General features: G+C 40.5%; 1 protein-coding gene across 3 annotated transcripts in view; it reads right to left on the minus strand.

Annotated features, from left to right (window-relative positions):
• DCLK1 (doublecortin like kinase 1) overlaps positions 1-24,390 on the minus strand; it is a 328,932-nt gene that overhangs the window by 56,068 nt on the left and 248,474 nt on the right. The window contains exons 6-8 of one of the 3 annotated variants that reach the window (XM_059902575.1): positions 21,142-21,236; positions 6,190-6,274; positions 3,399-3,507 (exon numbers count right to left, since the gene is read on the minus strand). In XM_059902575.1, the coding sequence (XP_059758558.1) occupies positions 3,399-3,507; positions 6,190-6,274; positions 21,142-21,236 (289 nt within the window). Of the gene's footprint in view, positions 1-3,398; positions 3,508-6,186; positions 6,275-16,424; positions 17,230-21,141; positions 21,237-24,390 lie in introns of those variants that run through there. The other 2 variants (XM_059902574.1, XM_059902576.1) reach the window with 2 other exon arrangements.

Consider the following 24,390-nt stretch of genomic DNA (forward strand, 5'->3'; position numbering starts at 1 on the left):
GGCAGTTAGGACAGTGACAGAAAGACCCCCTCCCCCAGGAAAGAGGGGTTGGTAAACAGCACCCTTTGTTTACCAAGTGATCATAATAAAGCTAAATCTCAGCCTCCTCTGTAAAGCAGAAAACGGAGGCATCCCAGAGTGTCCTGTCAAACATCTTCAGAGTAGAGTTATATTTTGAATTTGAACTTGGGCCCTATGGCTATCAGGTGCCAGAGCATCTTTAGGAAGGAAAGAGGAAAGAACGCTGTCAGGTAGCTGAGAGGTACTTAAAGTTCTTCATGCTGATGCATCCTCCAAATCCCACTTCAGAAGGAAGTGCTTTCCAACTATAGGTACCCGGTTCTTGAAAATTCTGAAGATTTTCTAGGTGGATGCAACCCATGTTGCTGACACTAAAGTCTCAGCTCGTTCGGGTGGGTTTGGGCCTGCCTACCTTCATTGCCAGCGCTTTCGTTGTGTAGTTCTTTGGGTTCACAGGTGGAGGACAGAAAGAGGGAACCACGAGCAGCTAGAATTTTAATCCAGTTCTGACGCCTATGGTGCCAAAACATGCAAGCAGTGCAGGTGGGGAGGAGGGCCAGGAGCCACCTGAGACACTGTCCCTGCTCGTGACCGCATCACTGGTAACCATGGCTTGAACGGTAATTAGTCCACACAGAGCCAGGAAGCCAGGGACGAAGGGCATCTCATTGTGAGCCCTCTACCCGTGCTCGGACCTCTTCTTAGTGCTTTTCAGCTTCTTGAGTTTTCTTTGGGGCTTCGAAAGGCTCCACAAAACAGCTTCAAAAGTCCACCAACATCCTTTAGCATGTCCTCAGGGCTCCTGAGGCCACTGGAGACTGCTATGGGGAGATAGGCAGAAATCGAAACAGACCTGGCATCCCCTACGGCGGGATGCGCTGGCATGGGACCAGGGGAGGGACGGCCTCTGCAGCAATGTTACTGCATCCATTATTGCAGGAAAACCTTCCCTGTGACAGCGTATTATTAACAGAGGAGAGGCGTACTTGGTCTTTTTAATACATATTCCTCCTTTAAAATATGACAGAATGTACCCCCGCAAGCAATGTGTGCCATTCAAAACATTCTTAGTTCCCTTTTATTTTCCTGGACCTCTGGAATATATTAAAAGATTGTTTCGTGATACCTCTGGGGAGAGAGGGCAGATGCCATATGTCCTTGTTCAGCGGGAGTGGAATACTAACACTTTTGGGGAGCAATCTGGTGTTGAGACTCTGACGATTCGCATGAGACCCAAGATGTGAACTCATGCAAAACGAACACAATCCAAACCAGAAAGAAAGAAATTAATTCAGGATGGAGAAATGATAAATTTCTATCATGGGAAGACCAGGGCTGTGGGACTGAGATGCTATCATGATCCGAGGACGGGCACATGGCCACCACGCCAGCCTCAACAGATGACGCACCCTGGCAAGGAAGCAGGCGCCTGCGGGGGAAGGGCACGGGGATCTGCTAGACACGGGGTTTTCTGCTGCAGAGGAAATCAAGTTGAAAAGGGTTGGGTTTACTATCAGTAAAAGTATAAATGAAATATAAAATTATATAAACGCACACACACTTCCACCCATTACTTTGGGGGTGGCTTTCCCGATTTAACTTCTGTCTTCTTCGTACAGGGACAAATGTGTTGTGTGTGACTTCGACTCAGTGAAGCCACTTTCTTACAGAGACCCCTGGTCCGAGGCAGGAGGCACTGGTGCAGAGTGGTCCAAAGGCGTGGGTTTTGGAGCTGAACTTGAATCCATGCCTTGCTAAGTACTTACTAGCTGAGTACTTACTTACTTGGGCATCTAGCTTCTCCGGGCGTTCTTTATATAAGATGGAAACAGTTTGGGATTATATATAATAATCCCATAACTATGGGATTATTATGATAATTAAATGAAGTATCGTACGTTAAGGGCCTTGTATATAGTTTATGCTCAGTAAACAGTGGCTGCTCCTGTTTGAGGAGGTGTGAGGCCCAGGAAAGTAATGGGAAAATTTCTATATTTCACAGTCATGCAGCAAATGGTCAAGCTTCATGGCGGGAGTGGGGGAATGAGGGGGAGAGGAGAAAAGCGGGGCGAGCAGGGTCAGCAAAGGGATTTTTCAAGCTGCCTGTCGCTCATGCCCGTCCCCGATACAGAGCAGCTGCTCTAGGGGGTTGCTGTCACCGTCCTCAGCAATGGCTGGGCCCAGCTGGTATGTTGAGCGGGGCAAAGTCTGAGACCCACTGCTCCAGGGGGGCCTAAGGAGGGCTCCACTACCTTAGTCGGGCAAAGGGTGAAGGGAAGCAAATCAGTGGACACTGGCCGAACTCAGCACCCTCACGGTGTCTGAGGCCCTGGGCAGGCGTCCAGCTCTAATGTGGCATAGATCTTCATTTCTAAGTCAAAGGACTTGGAGGAAAAATAAGTTCTGGGTCTTGCAGACAGAGCCTCTAGTCTGAGACGTCCTCTCTGAGTGGAGGTGGAGCTTAGAGCATTCTTTCCATACAGTGTTGAGAACTCGGGCAGCGCACAGGGCCCTCTCCCAGGGAGTAGCGGGAAGGGGAGCAGAGAAGAGCAATGGGGAAGGTGCTCACCCCAGACCAGCCCCCAGGAAGCCAGCGGACACACTCCCTGAAGGAAGCAGGTGGGTGCCCCCCGCTTCCCAGTACTCTACTCAGCAGCCCGGAGAGGAAGCTGCTGGCTGACCGGGTCCCCCTTAAGAAACGAACTCCAAACCTCACGCTGGGCTTAGGGTTTGAGGCGGTCTTGATCTGGGCTATGACTCTTACTTGTCACTTCTCCAACTAGTAGCCCCGGCTACTGTCCTTGATTAGGTATCAAGGTCCCAGGGATAAACCTTTCACTCTAAGTCCTTCCCTTTGGCCCACAAGAGTGCCCAGATCATTCATTTCAAAACATTTTAATGTATTAAATGCTGTATTTGTCAGGATCAGAACAGATACATTTTGAAGTTTTTTGAAGTTACTGTATTTAATTTTATGAAAGTTATATGTTAGAGATATACACCCCATATAAGAATGTTCTGACCTTTACAAAACATCTCAAAAAAGTGCCGGAAAAACTATTCAATAGTTCTTTCTGTTTGTTTGTTTGTTTCTTTAACAAAATAAAAGGACTTACCTGAAACCTCTGGCAAAGTTTTGCTGACTACATTAAAAAGAAAAATCAAAGTCCTTAATTTATAGATTGTCCCCAGGAATCACTACATTTTTCAAATCTGTTGTTAGATGGGCTTTTCTTTCTTTTAAATATTTTTTACATCTGGAGTTGAGACATTAACCTATTCCATATGTGCCACAGACCGCAAATAAAGACACTGTCTTGGAAAACATAATGCCAAGTGCTTCCTTTAAAGCTCAATGCAAATGATATCCTTCTCACCTTTCTACACATTCCTTGACAACAGCAAAATTTCCATCTCCTATTGTCCTTCCGACTTTATATCGTTCTGTTATTGTGGCTGGAATCTGGAAGCCTTCCTCCAGCACTTCTGAAAGAATCATTAGTATGTTTTTACTGGTAGAAAAGGGAACACAGATGTTGCACAAAAGAGACGTTTAGAAGTATCATCTAATAGACTGGAACTGATTCAGCGTCAATATGTCATTTTCTGTATAGGGAGGGCGGTCCCCGACTCCCACCTCCTTGCCGACATTGCATCATCAACCGTTATTACTAAGACGAATGATAAACTAAAAGGAAACGTAAAATGTATGGGGTCCACTGCCACCTAGGTAAGAGCAACTTATGCTTTCTGCTGCAGTGGGGATTCTGAGGAGGAAGTTTCACTTTTCATTTCATGCCAATTTGATCAATAGTGTTTACTGTATACCCATGGTGTCCAGAGAAATGACATTCTTAGGTAGGGAGGAAAATGCAGTTCGTAAGGGACTCTGGGCCGCTTGACATTGTACAAGCATGAAAAATGCCTGCTGTCTGGACACTCTGCTTTACTACATCCTGAAATAGAGATCTCCGTAAAATTCCTTATGAACTAAAGCACTGATTGCCACCCCTCCCCAGTATCAATGAGCAGATTTTAGACAAATTTCTCACCAGCAACCTGAGCAGCAGATGTTGAGTTAAAACTGCAATATCTATTATGTCTGTGAACAGAACAGTTTTGTAGTTTCAATTATGTTAATGCCACTAACACAACGCATTTTCCCCCTTAAAATGCATTTTGAAATATTTTACAAATGCCTAATAATGCTTTAAATATCTAAGGCCATAAAACTAAATAAGCCACACTTAGGTCACATAAATATAGTGGATAACCTTTAACATCTTAGGGGTATAAAAAGCCTTTTATAGCTGGGCTCTAAAATTTACATGCTTTAAAGTTATAAATCCTGGCTTTCCCTCAGGCAACCTGAATACAAAATGTGATGGAAGCCTAGTGTGCTTTCTAAATGTGCTCCTTTTCTGACCTTTAATCATAAACTGAGACTAAACATTTCTTCTCAAAATAAAATTAAAACCGTAGGTGGCAAATGGGCTTTCTTGGTGATTTCCGTGTTCTCATTGAGTTTAGTCTGCAGGGTTGGGGAATGGGAAATGGAAACTCACAATCAGCAGACATCTGCTTTAGGACCCTTACTTATTCTGGTTTTGTGATCATTTCCAATCTGCACCACTCTGGATTCTAGAGTGGAGGAAATTTCTGGAAAGCGTGTACAAATGTAGGACATTTGCTGCTGCTACTTTTGTCCTCGGCATTTGTGCAACCTCTTCACCTCTTTACAGGTGACATTTTACGTTTAACCCACTAGAAGCGATCTCAGTGGTCTCTGGAATAAAGCGAGAGCTGAGGAGACTTACCTCCACTCCCCCCGACCCCCTCCATCTCACCCCAAAGAAGCCACAATTTTGCCTCCGTTTGAAGGATTCAGCCTGGGGATTTTTGTCTAGCCCATGGTTATTACAGAAAATGGTTGGAGAAGTTTCAAATCCACTGCAAAACACTCGAATTTACAAAATATCTCTCGGATGACGCGGTCTTAAGGCTCTTTACTACGCAGATAGTAAAAGTAACCATCCTTAGCTGTCAGAGGCAACCCTGGCTTCAGATGGGAAATGTAGGGAGGTACTTCCATCCTTCCTTCCACTGGGCACCCATCTGGAGCACATGGCTTGGGATTTTTTTCCTGACTATTGATAAAAATGTATCTTTTAGGCTTTTGGCTAAGAAGACTTAGCCAAAAAGGCTCCATCAAGGACCATTTCATTTCATTAAGTAAATAAAACACATTGGAACAAAAGAGCCTTCTGGATGGCTGAATGTCATACTTCTGGAAATACCAAAAAAGTCTGATATTGCATGGTAGTCAGGAAATAATCCTTGGGTAAGTCAGGTATCTCACATAACATAATAAAAGTGTTTCCCCCAAATGGTACTTTATTGGAAAATTAAATCATATTATTTAAAACAAATAAGGGGTGCTGATTCTGTAACAGTGGCTTGATCATATCAGTTTTATACTTTAGTTTCTAAATAATTTCTCGTAATTGATTTGAGCCTGATAATAACCCCCAGGGAGGAAACAGGCATATATTACAATCTCCATTTCATAGAAGAAAAACTGAGATGTGGAGAGCAGAAGAGGCTTATCTAAAACAATCCAGGAGTTAGCAAAAAAGTCTATTCTGGAATCCACGTCATCTCACCACTTTCTAAAGTGAATTCACTTAAGGTCCAAAGGGTATTTTTGCAACTGCCATCAATTCATTCTTTTTGTAAAGCCAGATTTTCACATTTTGACTTCACTTAAGTTAGAGTACCTCTGCAGGGCTATCACCGTCAAGCAAAAGAGTAAAGATGTCTTTCTTGTTCCAAAAAGTGAACAGAATTTGGAACAACAAAGGCAACAATTACCCCCTTTTATTTGCAAAGTGGGCAATAGCTGGCCTTGTTAGGTTGCTTATACCTTCAGAGGATGGGAAACGTCTCCACATGAGGCTAACTCCCTCTTCCTGGCCCCCGAGAGTAGATACCGTCCCTGGTGGGAGCCACGTTCAATCCTACCCCCTTGCTATGAGCCTCTGAAGCTGCTTCAGACTCATTCTGCTGGAGAAGTGACAGTCTCCCGGTGGGTGTAAATTTAGCCAGCCCATCCTCTGCCCAAGTACAAGCTGAGCCTTCTCCTCAGACACCAAGTCCAAAGCTCACCACCTTCTCCAGGTCCGTCGTTCTCGTCCATCGAGCTGCAGACTTTGGTAGATGCAAGTGAAGTGGAGGAACCTCCATGCTGAGAGCTCTGGGGGGAAACAGAAACAGAGAATAAAAGTCCTCGGTCCCACTACCCGAGTCTCCAGGTGCTGTGCCCAGCCCAGAATCTCGGGAGGTAACTGTACCCACCACCAGGGAGAAATTGGTCTTCATACTCGGGAAGGGAGGTTCTTAGACTATTCGGTTAGGACTACCTCTCCCCCCATCCTATTCCCCAATAAGAGACGGCGCTAACTGAGTCAGTTTCATCATTGTCCCTCTGGATGTTCCATGACTTTTTATTTCTTTTTCTCAAAATTAGCAACCTTTTGCTCACTGCTTAGGTTTGGCAGATTTGAGGTACCTCACCTCACTCTTCCACACTCTTATCTGCAAACAGGCTTCAGATAAGGGGTCATTCTGATCTTTTTTTTTTTTTTTTTCTATTCTTACCATAGAAAAAAACTTTCTTCAGTTTGTTTTTTATGGAATATCCTTTAAAAAATATTCAGCTTTGCCACATCCTTGGAGAGACGTTAAAGAGTGGGTTTGTTAATTCCACTTTGAGGTAAAGGCATAAGCACCAAGCAAGTTATTGATATGTTAAATGTTACATAACAGGAAATATTTACTTATTATTACTTTTATTCCTGAGGCAAAGATAGAACTGAAAGCCTAAGCCTGTGATTCCTTTGTAAATTTTGGGTGTATCTGGACCCAAGACCCATGAGAGCAAACAGCGTAGCAACTATATTACAAAGCTCAGAGGATGAAACAATACCAAATATTTAATACTGTGATCAGCCAGGAGGCAGTACAATGAATCTTTCCATTCCTCTGTCTATTCCTTGAGAAAACAATTTGCACATTTCAATGCTATTTCTAAACAGTGAACACAGCTTGTCCTAAAAGATCCTCCTTCTGTTTCCCTGGGTTTATCCACTTGGTTGGCCTGATGGGAGCCTGGAGGCGGTGAGGGGGCGGCATTGGCTCAGGGTGCCGGCTGTCTGTGGAGCAGAGAGAAGGGAGAGAGCATCTGTAGTTGAATTAATAATGAAGAGGTGGTGAGAAGCAAAGTTGACCTACTTCTGCTCTGCTTACCTGTCTCCCTTCAACCTCCTCCCCATTCCATCCAGCACAAAGTAAGTAGGAAGAGAAGTTTTACGTACTGTCATTATGCCCAACAACATCAGGAAATTCAAAGATTTTAGTTTTCACCCAAAGGATGAATATAATCAGGCAAATGCTACTTCAGTCACTGCAGCGCCATTTGAGTCAACTGCCATAGCACATTCTCCTGGGTGCGCTAAGATGACCACGTTCCATGGGACGAGTTCATCAAAGCTGACAGGTGACACGATGGGAATAAAAGTTAAATGCATGGCATTGATGCATCTGCTTCCTCATAGGACTTTCTAGAAGTTTTGTGGTTACTCTAGTACGCCACATGCCTGAAGGTCACCTAGTCTGTGTGATGTGCCTTTTATTTTCCAGTATTGTAATAATCCCCCAATCCATCAGCCTGGTGACTTGAGCTGTTTCCATCCTCTCTCATTCAAACTCCCTTTGTGACCAGAAGCACGCATTTGTCCTGTGGCAGGCCAGAAAGGACTCAGATTGCGACCCTGAAACAGAGTTTTTCTTGCTGGGACACTGTGTGGTCATAACCAACTCTGTCGAAGGCACTATAAATGCATGAGCCTCTAAGTGTGCTCTGCTGACTTTTACGGATGTTTTTTTGTGAAAACCTGGTATTTATAATATTGGAATACATGGCTGAGACAAGGCAGGTTTACGATGTCGAGGTCTGGAGAAAAGAAACATTAACGCTACCGCATTTGAGGGGAAGGTGTGTGTTTTCCAGAACAGGGAGATCTTTTATCCCTTGTGTCATTGCTCGTGCTGTAGACAAACGGTGTTCCAAGTGGAAAAGCAGTAAGGAAATGTCTAAAATGTAGACTTTCTCTTCTGGGCCTTCCGGTCCTTGAATTTCTTCCAGCAGCATCACAAATGGTGTTTAATAATGCAGACACATTGTGGTTTGGGATGGCAGGTGCTGTCCTGTCATATGGCGTTTTAGATTTTAGAATACAAAGACACATTCTTTCAGAATCAAGCATTCAAATTAATAGACTAGTAGCGTGTTTCCTAGCAAGGATGTCCACAACTTGTGGACTCAATTCCAAAATCTTGTTCTTTTAATAAGAACATCAGATACTCAATACAGAATTCTGACCCAAATAATACGAAAACATCTTTTAAACTGTAATGTTTAATAAACTTGCTGGATATTATTCACTAAACTGCCTTATCAACTAATGAATTGCATTTTCAATAGTGCCACCAAATGTCTGATGCCCTGAAAGCTGGCCATAGTGCCAGCTGTGTTTTTCTCTGCCTTATGAACAAAAAACCCCTCAAGTTTTTTAGGCTCTGGTTAAAAAAAAAAAAAAAAAGTAGGGTTAACACAAATCTGCTTATGTTTAAAATTGCTTATTTTCAACTTTAGGTTTGAAAATGTACTCCAAGCCATTTCAAATTTCATACTGTCTGAAGGTAACAGACAATTGTAAGAGAAAAACATTTAATTACAAACACGGTACTCTGAAAATGGAAAGTTCTCATTTTATTTACTATGCTCAAATTACGTAAAATAAATATATTAAATTTCTAACGGTGTTACCTCTTCTTTTCCCCAAAGAAGTAAGATAGTTAACATTATACACTTTTCCAAGACAATGACCATTCATGGATTCAACGAATTTCAGAAGACTGAAATGGACCTTAAATATTACCTGTTCTAACCTACTTCCACTGAGAGACCAAATGCCCACTACAAAAATCCCAGGCATGTGGTCAAATGGCCTCCGTCCAAACACCTCCAATACTGAACACATTACTTCCTAAGGCAGCCCCCTAATTGTTAATGAGGCAAAGAAAGTTCTTCCTTAAGTTATGTTCAAATGATGCCCCTCTACATCTCCTATTTGTTGTTCTTAGCTCTCACCTCTGGAGCCACCCAGAACAGTGCATTTCCCAAGAGGACAATGTTTCCAATATTTGGAAAGAGATACTTGGTCCGTTCTGTGTCTTCTCTTTTTCAATTTCAATAATTCCAGTTTTTTGGGTTGTCAGTCATCAGACAGGGCCCCATGACCCCTTGACCCTCCAGTTGTCGATTTCTCTGGTTAATGCTGGTGCCCAAAACAAATGCAATATTCTAGGTGTACCTTGACCAGCACAGAGAGAGAAGGGTAGAGCTTTCTTCCTTGTGAATAGAATATTAATGCACTTTAAGATCATATTGGCTTAACAGTAACAACATAACTTTTAAGCCTACGCTGAGCTCACAGTATGTTAGATATCCTTATTCTGTATTTGAGAGGTTGGTGTTTTGGATCAAGTCTAAGACTTCTCATTTACTCATGTTAATGTCATATTTATTACATTCATATCCTTCCAGCCCGTTAATTTTGGATTCTGATTTTGTCACTTAACATTTTTGCTGTCTCTCCCAGTTGAAGTCATTCAGTAATCACCACAGCCCTTTGAGTACCCTGGTAACTACTCCTAAATATACTACCTTGGACGGTGTGGGAACATTTTGATTATTGCCCATAAGTCTGATTGAAGGATTTTGAAAATACTAAAGGGAAAATGTGTAGGTTCTTGTTGTTTAGAACTAACCCAATGAGATGAATCAGCCTTTATCTATGACCTACAGAAGCTAAAAGGCCCACTTATATTTTTGCATGCTTATAAATGAAATCAATTTACTTATTTGGTTTTTCTGAGAAGATAAACCATTTTATAGGATACATGATGATAAGATTTTGTGTTTGCTTCAGTCAGTATGCGAATTCCAAGGCATATGGGTGTACAGTGCAAAACATACAGTTATTTTAGAATTTAATGCAATTAGCTGCTCTAAGAGATATTCTGACATTTGAAATGTCATCGCTTCCAGGCAGATTTAATGGGAACCAGGTGGGCAGGTTGCTGGCACCTGGATGCTTTTATGGCACACCTTCATAAAAGCACTGGCCTAAGTAAGAACACATCCTAAGTGTAGCTATTTAGCTCTGGATCATGTATCAGATGGAGAACATACCATACTTTTTTGAAGTAAGTGAGAAAGCTGACATAACAGTTCTAACCACATTTTACCAAGATGTATCTGATGACTATGTAGTAAAAAAAACAGTTCATTTCAAACATAAATGGTACGAGTTCCTCCTGCCATTTGTATTAATGGCACTCAGCTGGGGTCCACACCGAATAATGACTACAAAAATATCCGATTGATCCAACTGATGTAATCAAGGTAAAAAAATCTCACCAGATAACTTTAGCTTTGTCTGGATAATTACATTGTTTCCACTTCACATTCTGTCTTGGCATGCAGTTATTACTTGGTTAACATTCTTTTTGGAAAATGGCAGTAAAAGAATTTAGAAATCAACTGGATCAATTTTATAAAGGAAACACAACCAACAAATATTTAACAAACTCAAATAATTGTCTTGGTGATCCTGACTTGAGGCCTATAGAATGTCTAAAGATAATCTCATATAACAAAATTAAATCATAACCTTTGTGTAGAGAGCTTGAAATCCAAGGGACTCTGTGTATATAGAAAAAACATATACTCATTTACTTTCCAAGTGGGTAGAGAACAATAAGTTGACGCCATCAATCTACAATAACTAATAAGGCTCCATTACTTGAAACAAGGCACAAAAGTAATTCCTTTTTCCAAATTCCCTTGTCTGCATTCTCCATAGTATGCATAACCTAAAGTTTACGGCATAGCAAACACGTGCATAACTCAGAATGAATACTGAAATGCGTAAAAAGTTATAAACATTTGGTCAAAGTTTTAAAAGGACTGTAGAACTATCATTCATAAAATAGGTTCACTTAGAGGAAGAGAAAATGAAAATGGGAATACTGGCATTAAAAATCTATGTTAGTGAAAGCACGGAGCCAAGATATCAAAAATAAACACGTTTAGTTATGACTCTGTTGTATGGGGCAGTCTGCCTTGCTGCTACCGTCAAGTCACTATGCTCACTTAAAGCCAGGATCTGTACATTTAGAATCTCAACCATTTGTCTTGGTGGGCACCAGGTCTCCTCTTAGGAGTTCCTCACTGTGAAATCATAGTTTGGAAGGGGAATCTCCTCTCAATAAAATAATTCCCTCCATGACTTACTCCTCAATTTGGATTCCCAGCACTACTCTTTCAGGCACCTGCTCCATTTCACTTTGAAGTCTATTACATTCAGAAAGTAGAAGCACAATTTGGAATTTTATAAATTTGTAAACATTCCTTCCAGTTGTGCCATTATTGTTTTGAGTACTGACTATATTTAGGTTATCATGGAAATAATAAAGAGAACCAATGAAAGCAAACTATAATTTTAAGGTTAAAATGAACCTAGCAAAAATGTTAGATTTAAAACCAGAATTTTAGACTTCCATAATAATTTTAATGTAAAAAATTTTTTTCTAACTAGGCCAGCAGAATTTTCTATTCTCCCTTATATACCATATTAAGAATGAAACAGATTATGGATTTTTGTTCTATATTAAGTTGGGTAATCAACTTTGTTATTATAGTTATTTTATGATATATTTATTTATTTAGCGCTTTTAAAATACCTTTCATACACACACATGCACCTATATACACATGCACATTTTTTTCCCCCTGCAAATTAGATGACCTTGGGAAAAATGCCTTCATGCCCAGGAGGAAGTTGCTATGGTTAAAATTTCTTTTTTTCAACCAGTTGCCAATTTGTTTGACATATTCACCATTAATGCAACCCTGAGAGAAAAGTGTATTAATGATTTTAATATAACCAACTAAAACAGAATTCTTCATCAAATAGTCTTATTTCATTGTTATTGTCAGTATTTTATACTTTGGATGTCGTGCGATGTCATTCTGCAGTATCTCAGGTATCATCTGCTCATGCTAATTACATCATAAAACACCATAAGTATGATTATGAATGTAAACCTTACCCCACACAGTCATTTCAATTTCAATGTCTACTTATCAAGTTTTCTGAAAGAAACTCACTGAACAACATAGGTGGTTTTTCCTGTTTATTAGTTATTTTTAAGGTGGTAAGTGTCACAACATTAACTTTGAGAGGAATAACATGGTCCAGTGTGAAACACAACGTACAATATTTTACAGTGAAGCCACAGTACAAAGTGATGGAACTTTCAAAATTGGGTAGGTCAATGAAACATTTCACCATTTTGCTCTGTAAAACTCTGCTGATGGCCTCGACTGATGGGTTTTTAAAACATGTTGCTGTTTAAAACATTTTAACACCAAATGCTTTTTTTAAGAGAATACACATCCGAGCAACTCAAACTGTAAGCAGGAAATATGTCAACCTCTCTACAAAAATTTTATCCAAATTTACAACATTCATAGTATATTTCAAAGTAAAATGACCTTAGAACAAATAAACCTAATTCCTTGCTTGTTGATGAATATAAACTCAAAGAAACACATCACAAGAAAATTAACTTTCATAGTTCTTTGCCTATGACCTTTCAGATACCTACTACCCTGGCTTCAAAACCGTTTTGTGGCCATATATAATACAAACACCCAGGTATTACATGCAACATTTATACTATCTTGGAATTTATCCATCGTCTTTACTAAAATGAACCACATTTTAAAGACACTATATATCATGCACCCTGAAAAATTACAGCTAGGGCCTCAGATTTCCTATCTTTTCCACATGCATTACAGGCACAAAGTTACAAATATTTTTCAGCTGATAGTATAACAAACTGCATCAGGCAACTGGTATTTCGAATTCAATATATCTCTAATTTTCACACTATAATTCTGTGGGATATCGTTGTCACTGACATGCACAATTAGAGATGCTAGCCAGGCTAATGCAAATATGCATAAGTAGGAAATGTATGTATATATAGCATTGGGTTGGCCAAAAAGTTCATTCCCAATATATTCATTCAATTAACATTTTCAGGAGTGTGTATATTTGTTATACACACATACAGTAAGTATAGTAGGGTTACTACTGAAAATACATCAATAGTTTAGAATCGTGTTTTGAAAGAACATACAAAACTGCCTTACAGGTTATCTGGCTTTGCAATTCAACTTACTTCAAATCAAACACAGTTTGGATTCTCTTCGATTTATGTTTCAATATAATTACTCACCTACTCACAACCCTATAAATCAATACTTCCTTTTTTTAGTGAACAGTGACTGACAATCACCACATGTCATACACATTAGAGAAACATCAGTGATAGTATATAATCATTTTAATAATAGAATATCAGGACATAACAATATAAGCATTAATGTATGCTTGTATTTAAGAGTTAACACAATATTGATTTATCTGAATTTGAGATTTTTGTTTAACTGGATTCCAAATTGTTTAAAATAAATCAGTACATCTCCCTATTATTTGGAACCATTTTGCCATACTAGTTTAGCAAACTACTTTTGAAGTTAAATATGCCTCAATTAATATGTCATGGGTACTGATTTATGACATGAAAGGTTTTACATACAATTCCACAAGAGCCAGTAACTTATAAGGCTGTGTCACAAATACCATACTCTACTATTTATGGTCTATAAACATACACAAATACTTACATAAGCACACCCATATACACACTGAGCCCTGCAAATTTACATAAACACCTACACACCTGGGTAGATATATGGCCACATATGAAAAATTTAGTAGTCCAATAGCTAAATTATATGGAATTATTTTTTTAAGGATATTATTCTGTATATTCATTCATTTGTATTAAGAAATGTGGCTTTTAGATTTCATTATTTTTAAACGAAAAAAAAAAAATCATGTACAGATCTGCAGTGGATGCAACCAAAATACCCCTGCTGGTTAACATAGGGAACACATGTGGCACATGAATTCTGGTTCAAAATGTTTTTAGAAGATAGTATTTGATTTTTCTAATATTTAGATGAGCCAATATAAGAACACAGGGATGTGTATAGATGGGTGTGGACCTGACACGTCTCAAAAGTCTATGACAGTATGAAAACATTGAGAACTCCTGCCCCACCCCACGTAATTAAGCAAGACAAAGAAGAAACAAACCGCGTAGCTTTCAGAACCAGTCTTTGAGTTCACACTGAAGTTTATACTTGATATATAATTAGGTTTTGCATTTCTAAAATGCTGAAAGCAGGGATATGTTTATGGTATCGTTCTCTATGATGTCTAAAGGCGAAAATGTAAGTGCCAATGATCAAATTTTTCCTAGAGTGCAATGTCTTCACAGAACATTTAAGGTCTACCGTAAGGACAAAAATGCATTGCTTTTGCTGGAGGTCTCTTCTGCCCAGTAGAACAATTTAAAAATTCAGTGTCTAATTTTTTTTTTTAAAGAATTCTATAAGTAAGTAAATCTTAAGTGCCTATAAATCATCATTTCGGTTCCACCAATAAACTGAAAACTTCTGGTTTGTTGCTAAGGATTTTTTTTTTTTAATTTCTGCTTTAGTATAATGGAATTATGCTCTGCACAGGAAGAGATCTCAAAGTCTATAAATGGTGTGCTGTTTCAATCTCTGAGGAATTTTAGTTTCAAAAGTAAATGATATATATTGCCCCTGAACAGTCGTTTAATAAAAGTCATATGTTCAAAGGATTAAATGCTGTGGAATAGCATTTCCCTCGGAACTGCTTGAATGGAAAGTTGGCCATGATATCTATCGGCAATTAGTACAAGTCCAGTTTCTTTTTGCCATGTCTAAACAAAGCCCTGGGCTTCATATCAATTGGCAATATCTGCCACTTATCCAGAACAAATAGCGTTTATTGGACCTTTCTAAGCAGTAGTTGTCCATAAGATTGACAGTTCAGGGAAGTTAAAATTATTGGAATTTATTTTTTGTTCTGGACCATCTGACCCCACCAGATTTAGGTTAACTGTTCCACTGCTTTCTTTGCATTTTTGACAGTTCAGTCAAATACATACTAATCTTTTATGGACTCAACTGTATTAAGTAATGCATTTTACAAAGACATAACTAGAACAGACACCAGCATAGGCAACCTCACAGATGTTTACTGTTTCAGCTAAAACAAAGCAGCCTTTTGATCTCAGCAGGAGTCTCTGTTCATTTCTATTGGAAACAGTTTTAAAATCTGAAGTCTGGAACAGGTATTATGAACTGTTCTTTCAAGATGGAATGGTTCAGTTTGCGGTTCTCAAATAACCTGCCAGAGAAGTGTCTTTCTCTGCAACAGACAGGATAATGAGGCACTAATTTTTATAAGGCTAAGTTTTCAAATGCTGTTAGGTTGCCTGTACTGTTTTTTTTTCTTCTTCTCCTTCTTATGGTTGGAATATTTTATTCACTTGGAAAGTGAGATAGTAACATATGTAACTATAAACCAGATGGTAAAATTTGATAGTTGAGCAATTTATCAAGGAGATAAATGGATAACATTTAAAACAGTATATGACAACTGAAATTCTCTCCATTTTGAATCAAACATTTTGTTTTTAAATTCAATTTTCAAGTAAAATTTGAAAAAAAAAAACCCCAAGTAAAAGCCTCCAAGTGGCATCATACATCTTAAATTTATCACCTACTGAGATATGTCAAGCCTGTAAAATATCAAAACCATGCTACACAAGTCTTAAATTGTTAGTGTTTGAACTAGTAAAATTAAATGATCACTAGGGTATGGCTTAAATACGATAGACCATACACATTAAATTAGTTCTTAACATTCAGATTAAAAATAATTGTTTTATGTTTAAGCAAAGCTGACTATAATTTTTAAACAGAGGACTAGGAAAGCAGAATTAGTAGGTTAATGTTTAACAATAGGTTATAATCATAGACTTACTTAGTTTAACACAAAGGAGTTTTGCATATGAAAATTTCCAAAACACCAGTAAGATCCAGGATTTATCAGAGTAGAGATTTGGATATTTGGGGCCTGATTTATGTAGCACCATTTAAAAGAATTTTGCTTTTCAAATTGGTTTTTTGGAATAAGTCCAGACACAATTTTTTAGGTCTGTATGTTTAATAAAAAAAGCTTCCTAGCTTCAGCATTTACATATTTGAAAAATTATATATATGGTTGTAGGGAGGAATTATATAATTTATAGCAATGCCATTGAACAAATTCTTCATGTTTAAGCTATACTTATACTGTTTTCAATGAAAGGTAAGTTTAAAGAGTAAAATTTACTTTTTACAACAAAAATAAGGAAAGTTCCTATGCTTAACAAGAAAGTCTTCATGAGATATGTCTTTGACATGGGTGTTTTTCCTCACCTATACTAACCCACAAAATAACAAGTAGCTCTGAATACTGTCTAGGAAGAAGAAGAACCCTACTTGAATATTTTGATTATTTTGCAATAAAAGTCCTTTAAAATCAGCAGTGTAAAGTTTAAGAAGAATATAACTTTAAGAAAAAATGTCTGCTAGTGGCATTTTAATCTGCTTAGCCAGAAAATCTGTACAGAATTGTACAGAAAATTTGTATCTACATGTTTACTTATGATGAAAATGAAAACCCCATCTACAGAAATTATGACTGTCTTGCTACACCATTAGCATGTTCTGAAACTAAGATCGGGCCCATAAATGAAATTCATGTAGAGCCAGGCCTGGCATAAAAACCTCACCCACTGAGCCAGTCTGTGTTCAAGCTCCCTCAGTCAAATCAACGTAGGAGATATAAAAAAATATCTCTTTCAAGGATTAATACAAAATGCCTGGAGATTTCCTTTTATATGATTTAGGCTTCATAATTTCAAGGTATGCAAAACTCTTTTGTGTATTTTGCTGTTAGACTTTTGCTTAGGAAACATGAAACCTTCACCCAACCACAAACCATATACACTGCTCCATTGTCTCTTTTACACTGAGTCTCCTACTGAATCCAAATCATCCGAAGAGAGGGGGCGATACAGGTCCTGTAAGATGAAGGGCAGTATAGATTTGTTTACTTGGCTTTCTTAGGTGCCCTGTGGCTCTCTTAGGAGTGGAACAACACTGAATGGGCATCCTTGGTTTCTGATGTCATTGAACCCTTTAGAGTCGTCAAATTTGGATAAGAGAAAAGATCATGAAACCATCTAAATAGATGAAAAGGGTGCTTATTCTGCCTTATTGGCTTGATCTGCTCATGAGCTTTTGCCTTCCTTTGTGTCGAGTTCTATAGCCCCTGAGATCTGTCAACACCAACTCTGCTACTATGTATCTAGGCCATTCTTCCTCCAACGGTTCCTTCCCATTCTGGGTAGAAGAGGAACGTGCTTACCTCAGGCAATAATTTATTAGGAGCCCCAGCTGGCATTCAGCAAATTCTGGTCCCAGAGTAGCAACTCAAGGGTTGCATTTGCACCGCGCATACACCCAATAAACATTGCCTTTTCAAAATGGTATGTTTGGAAGACAGAAAGAATGCGAACTTGACCTCCCTGCTCCCTTCCCAATGTTCTTCCTGGTTCCCCAACCGCTCACCCATCACCTTCCCTCTTCTTCCCTCCGCCCTTTTCTGCTATGAGATCCCTCTGTTGGTCACCAGGCAACCAGCTCAGATCTGCAGAGAGTGTCTAGAATCCTGGCTTCTTTTCTATTTTGAACCACCCACTCTTCACATCATCTGACTGATCAGATAATCTACAAAAGTCAGCCATGTGGGAGTATCATGGGGAGCTTCATTCCACCTACACAATACAACACTTTTCTTCCTGATGTATTAAGAAATGGGACCCCAGAATGGGGGTTCATGGATGGAAAAGATCCTCCCGGATCTGCATCTGTGAGCAAACGCGTCTAGATAGCAATTTAAGTAACAGTGTTTTGGGAAAATAGGGCAGTTGCTTGGTACACTTGCCATCAGCGCTTTCAAGAAGAAAAATATCTGGCATGCAGACTCCTATTGTATAGGACTATTCTAAAATACCAAAAGAGGTAACAAAAATATAATATTAAGGGAAGGAAAAAAGCGGATTAAACCATCATAATTAACATAAATAAAAATATAGACTTTCTTGTTTGTGAAGAAGCGGTCAAATGTCTCAATAGTCCTTAAAAAAAAAAAAAAAAAGCAGCTTATATTCCTGTGTTTCAAAATGAGGTAGGAAGTGTGCGTGTGTGTTGCAGGGAGACACAGCCCACTTGTTTTCCTGGCCACGTTGCTAGGCAACACAGAAAGAAAAAGAGAAGTAGCTACTGTTTTCCAATTTGCCATAAAAAGAGTTAATTTATTCTTTGAAGTGTCTTCTTTTAGCACTTGCCATCTTTCACTTATTTCAGTATTTCCTGCATAGGAGTATAGCCATTTGAGAAGAATATTAACCAAATTTGAAACAGGATCAGTTTTTAGGGATATTCTAGGCTCATTTTAACTGGGAGGGATTATTTGATGCAGTTGCCTCCACACCAAGATGAAAGCTCCTCTCACTAAAGCAGCTGGGAATGTTTCTACTCATTGACGTGGTACATGGACGGAGGATGTTCATTTACGGCCTCAATTCAAAAGCCTGGAAACTGAACCATCTCTAAACTATCTGGTGCTCTGCTCACAACATGTGCTTAATAAATGTTTTCAGATGATGATAAACCTTTTGTCTCCTTAAAACAAATGAGATTGTTTTTCCCTGTCAAGTACGGAGTTTAAATGACAAAATGAAGAATCTACAAGAGAACCATCCCTTATGATCATTTCCCAAGCGCTGGCAGTGTTAATTACATAAGCCATTGGCCACACAGCTGCTAGGAGCTGGATGGAAATTTTCTGCCTCAGTTGGACAAAGTCATAGTGAAGTAGGGAATACAGAGGGCAGAAGAAGCAAATTCTAGCCTCATTCTGCCAACAAAGGGACAGTTGAGCCAAGAGCTTTACATCCCCAAGATGGAAGTCTCCACCATAAGCCAGCAGGAGGGAAGCTCAGATCTGCAGCAGGGAGTCTCACTCATTCTAATCTAATCTCAACAACGAAGCATGAGCTAAATCCTGAATCTAATTTAATGGATGGATGAAGAGGGATTTCTATGCCAGGTGTAGTCTCCAAAGTATACACCTCAAAAGAGAGACTATTCTATGCAAGAGGGCCCTATCTGTCCTATTTCTTTTTCTTTTTCTTTTTTTTTTAAAGTCTTTATTGAATTTGTTACAATACTGCCTCTTTTATGTTTTGGTTTTTTGGCCACACAGCATGTGGGACCTTAATTCCCCAACCAGGGATCTTGAACCCGTACCCCCTGCATAGGAAAGCAAAGTCTTAACCACTGGACCACCAGGGAAGTCCCCAGTCTGTCCTGTTTCTAATGGCTGCCTCTACAGATGGGGGCCTCACTGGGTAACACTGATAAGAAAAGCATCACTCACTCCCCTAGCCCTTCCTCCACTCGACCACAGACATTGAGGAGATTAAATGAACTTGGCCCATTCTTCTGGTAGCTCACTAATGAGTCCTGTGCTTTAAAATGCCAGATTAGACTGTGGCCACGAAGAAGCCATAGTGAAAACACTCAGCTGGAACTGGAGTCACATTATGGGGTTTTCTATCTGGAAAGAGCCTTTTATTTTGTTTTGTTTTGACTGAAGCCGAGAGAGGATAACTGACTTATCTAAGATAACACAGCCCTTTAGCGGAGGAGCTGGTGCCCAGCTCCAGGCCTCATCCAATAATCAAAACCAGCTGGACCTGATGCCAGGCGGTTCAGTGGAGCAGGGCAGTGCGACCTGCTACGTGGCGGGCCAGCCTCCAAAGGGGACCGGCGGCTGACTCATTCACCCCCCCGCCCCTTAGAGGGTGTGTGGACACAACCTCGGCAGGAGGCTTGCAAAGAGGAGCTTCCCTCTTGGAGGCGGTTTAAATGTATGGAACATAAAAGTCTCATTTTAAAGCACATAGTACAAGAAACGAAATTCATAAATCCAATCTTTGAGTTCAAAAGCTGCCAAAGAGCCCTAGCTTCTTAGAATGTTCAGCGAGCAGCCTCCTGAAACCCCCTAGAGCGCACCTCCCTCCGCACCTGGCCTGTGAAATCAGGACAATGAAAGGCCTCCTGTTGCCTCCACTGTACCATGCCCCTCCTCCCCGTCCCACTCCTTTGATTCTTGCCTTGGTCTTACTGGAAAAGACAAACCGCAGAGGTTGTGAGGGGTTCCGAACAGTAGTCCTTCCATCCTGAAAGAAAAGCTAATGCCACCCCCTTCCTCAGCATAGAGAAACGAACACTGTTTCCGGTAACTTTTTTGACTTTGGTCTCCAAGCTCAATCAACGTCTCCATTATTACACAGGAAGCTCAAAGATAAATGCAGGTCATGATGAAAGAGAAGGTGCTCCGTGTGGGTTTCATTCACAAAAAACACAGGTCACATGTAACCATCTCTGCAGCACAAACCCTCAGGGGCTCTGGACCACCATCCTTTGCCCTAAAGCAACTCCCACCAGGGCCCGCCCACCTCCAATCCAGGCACTTTTCCTTTTCCTTCTTAAGGAAGGCTGGTGACCAGTGATGATGTCTCTAATGAAACTCATTTCAGCTAAGGAAGCTTACAATCCAGTGCCATTAACGTCTTTGTGCACTCGAGACAAAAAGAGTGAGGTATTTCAAAGTGAAGCAGCAACTGTCTATTCTTCCTGGAATTAAGATCAGGACAAGTTTACAGGGAAATTTAAAGCCCCGAGTCCTAGCTAAGAGAAACCACAGCCATAATAAGTGACGCAAGGTCGGTCACCTCCTGCCCTCACCTGGTTCTTCCTTAGAGACAAGCAGCGCTATCATGAGAGGGCTATTTGCTGGCACCTGTGCCATCTGCACCGAGACATGGACAGGTCTTAAACAAGGAGCTTGCTCATTTCCTTACCCTCTGCTTCCGCAGGCTTCCAGGGCTGGTGGGTGATGGGCTTGGAGACTTGCCCGAGCGCGGAGTAGAGAGCTGACTACCAGGGGTTCCATTAACTAGAAGCACAGAGAATCACAGAGAGAAAAAGCGGCTTATTAAAGCATTCTCACGACAAATCATCTTCTCAGAACAACAAACAATTAACGAGGGACATTTGCTAAAATTCCAGATACCTTTTTATCTATAGTCCTGAAAAATAGCTTCTGGGAGAAACCTTCTTCAGAAATTCACTGCTTTTGTTAAGCCGGTGTTGAATATAGCAGCAGGTTACATTAAAAAGAATAATAATGTACTTTGCACAACTTTCCTGATGAATTTATGAATGATGCTCTTAACCGTGCCCACGGAGATTTTAGGCATGCGGTTCTGAGACATTTTCAATGGACTGCATGCTTCCTTCTTTAGTTTAGCTTCCCAGTACAACTCAGTGAGAGTAAATATTAGCACAGCTCACAAGTGATAGTCCCAGTGACTTGTGAAAACAGATCACTGTCTTTTTAGAGTTAAGAACTCACTTCTAGAAGTTCCCACATCCACTTGCGCCCTGTACATCCCCCAGCCTAACTCAGAAGGACCTGCCTCCAGCAAGACAAAGTAACTGGCACAGACACTCAGGAACTCCTCACAGTTAGTCTGTACTGCTGTCGAAAATAAAAGCTGCTTTTTAATAGGTTTACATCACGAGAATCAACCTGACTCTCAAGACTTTTAAACATTATCCCTAAAAGGAATCAAAGCCACAGAACTCACGCAAGCCATTCTTTTCTCTGAGTAACAGCACCTCTAAGAACTGATAAAACACTTAAAGACATGACTCTGTAAAGAGGTATCAGATCGCCACTATTTTGCCTGTAAAAATGTCAACATTTTTACATGTTTTACATTCACAGCCAACGAACGAAGTAGGATTAGCAATGAGACACAAATGTCCTCCAGGGCGCAAAATAAACATCTTGCCATGAGGGAGAGGGATCATGCATTTAACTTACCTTCTATGAGTTCTAACATGGACACAGTCTCAGTGCCTAACCTGACAAGAGCAAGAGGCGAAATCCCGTCTTAGCACTAAGCCCAGCACCGCAGAGGAGGAGGGAAGCGGTTGGATTAGTTAACGACGGCTAAGGCTGCTCCCAGAGCAGGCTGAATGAGATGCAGGATTCCTCAGCAGATGCCTTTTCTGCGTAAGGCTGACGTCTTCCGAGAAGCAGTGGGAGGTGCGGCTTCTGTCTTAGGCTACATCAAAGGTGTCAATTCAGCCTCATGCCAACGCGGAACCACTGCAGCCCCCATCCTACCCCTAACTCCCGGAAGCCGAGTCCTTTCAGGGCTTCACACTGAATCATAATGAAGTGCCTCTGGGGGCAACAAACCCAGTGACTCATCTAAAAAATCAAAATGACGAGAACTCTTCTAAAGCCTGGAGACTACCAGGTAACAGGGGTAATAAGTCGACCCTCACAAAATTCAGTGGTGAGGTACATGTTTGGTGATTTTTGACACACAGTGTTTGCACCAAACCTTAGGGGCCATGGAACTGGGAAGCTCCTTGTTTTCTCATCTTCTCCAAAGACCTTTACCAACTGTCACAGAACTCATGCTGCACTAATTTGTGTGTTGCCTTTGAAATGTATTTGGTGACTCCATCTAAAACACACACACCCCTATTTTTTTGGGGAGGGGCACATTGAAGTAGGAAGCACTGAGAATGCTTTAATTCGCTTGCATTCTGTGGTCCTGTCTTTGTTGAATGAGCCTGATGCCTGGGCCTCCTGGCACTGCACTGCCCCGCCAGTGCCTCTAATAGGAGGGCTCTGAAACGGGCAAGGACTAAAGAACTGCGGGCAGAGGCAGAATCCGCAGCTAATAAGGCATGGGATCCCCTAGGAGTTGACTGGAAAACAGGCTTTGTGAACATGATATTTTCTCTGCCCACTTTCTACATCACTTTACGTCTTCACATCACTCCTACAGGCTACGCAGACTGGGAAAAAATGAGCAAATGGGAAAGCAAACACAGCACTCACAGTTTTACTTTTGGGACTCTAATCTTACCAAGCCAATGGAACATAAAGAAAAAGAGAAAGTGCACTCCCAGGAAAACAGCCGTAGCAATACTCAGCTTAAAAAAACCAAAACAAAGCAACAACAAAAAGCTTGCATTTACTAAGTATTCATTACGCATGCATCTCAGTTTACTGAAGACTTATTTTCTATGGACTAGTTAACGCACTTAAACCTTTTATATGGATATAATGGGTTGGCCAAAAAGTTCGTTTGAGTTTTCCGTAACATCTTACAGGAAAACCCGAATGAACTTTTTGGCCAATCCAATATATACACATATATGCATATATACACACACATATTATCTCATTTAACTTTCAGGATAACTTTGTGAGGCAAGCAGCATTATTTTATACATGAGGAGGCATAAAGATGATTAGCAACTTGACCAGCGAATACAGGGTGGAGGCCGAAATCTCTGCACTCTTCACCACCACTTTCCCTACTGCACCGGCCTTCTAACCTGGAGGGAAATCACACAACTCAACTAGTAATCACAACAGAGTATTCTGAGAGGGGAAGTACTGCATGCTGCTGTTGGAATCCTAACAATCTATGGGGTTAAGACTGGCCTACACCCTACAGAGAGGGTAAGAGGTAGTGAAGCCAGATCCTAAGGATTAGGAGGAGTTTGCCAGGGGAAGGAGGGTAGGGCACAGTGAGGGAAAGTGTTCCAAGGCAAGAGGACCACCTGTTTCATGGCTGGGCACGGAGGAGGGAGCAAATATGGTGCTCTGAAGGGACCTAAACAAGTTAGCATAGCAGCCAAGTGGAGTTGGAGGGAAGGACCTTATGAATGAGGATGGAGGATGTGGCAGGGGTCACATAACGCAGGGTTTTGAAATTCAAGTTAAGGAGTTTGGGTTTTATCCAAAGCGCAATGAGAAGCCATTGGATGATTTTAAGCTGGAACCCAGGGGATCAAATCTGCATTTTAAAAAGCTCTGAAGAGCTCTTACCCTGTCAAGAATGGTTGAGAGGGGAACAATAATGGCAGCAGGGACACCCCTTAGCCGAATGTCCAGGTAGGAGAGACGGGCACATTTAAAAGGTCCTGTGGTCAGAGAGCTGGTGTGGCCCCATCTAGGGTAGTGCAGTGGAGGTGGAGGGAAATGGAAACATTCCACAGAGATTTAAGAGGTAAAA

Source organism: Balaenoptera ricei, chromosome 18, assembly GCF_028023285.1.
Source record: "Balaenoptera ricei isolate mBalRic1 chromosome 18, mBalRic1.hap2, whole genome shotgun sequence".
NCBI lineage: Eukaryota > Metazoa > Chordata > Mammalia > Artiodactyla > Balaenopteridae > Balaenoptera > Balaenoptera ricei.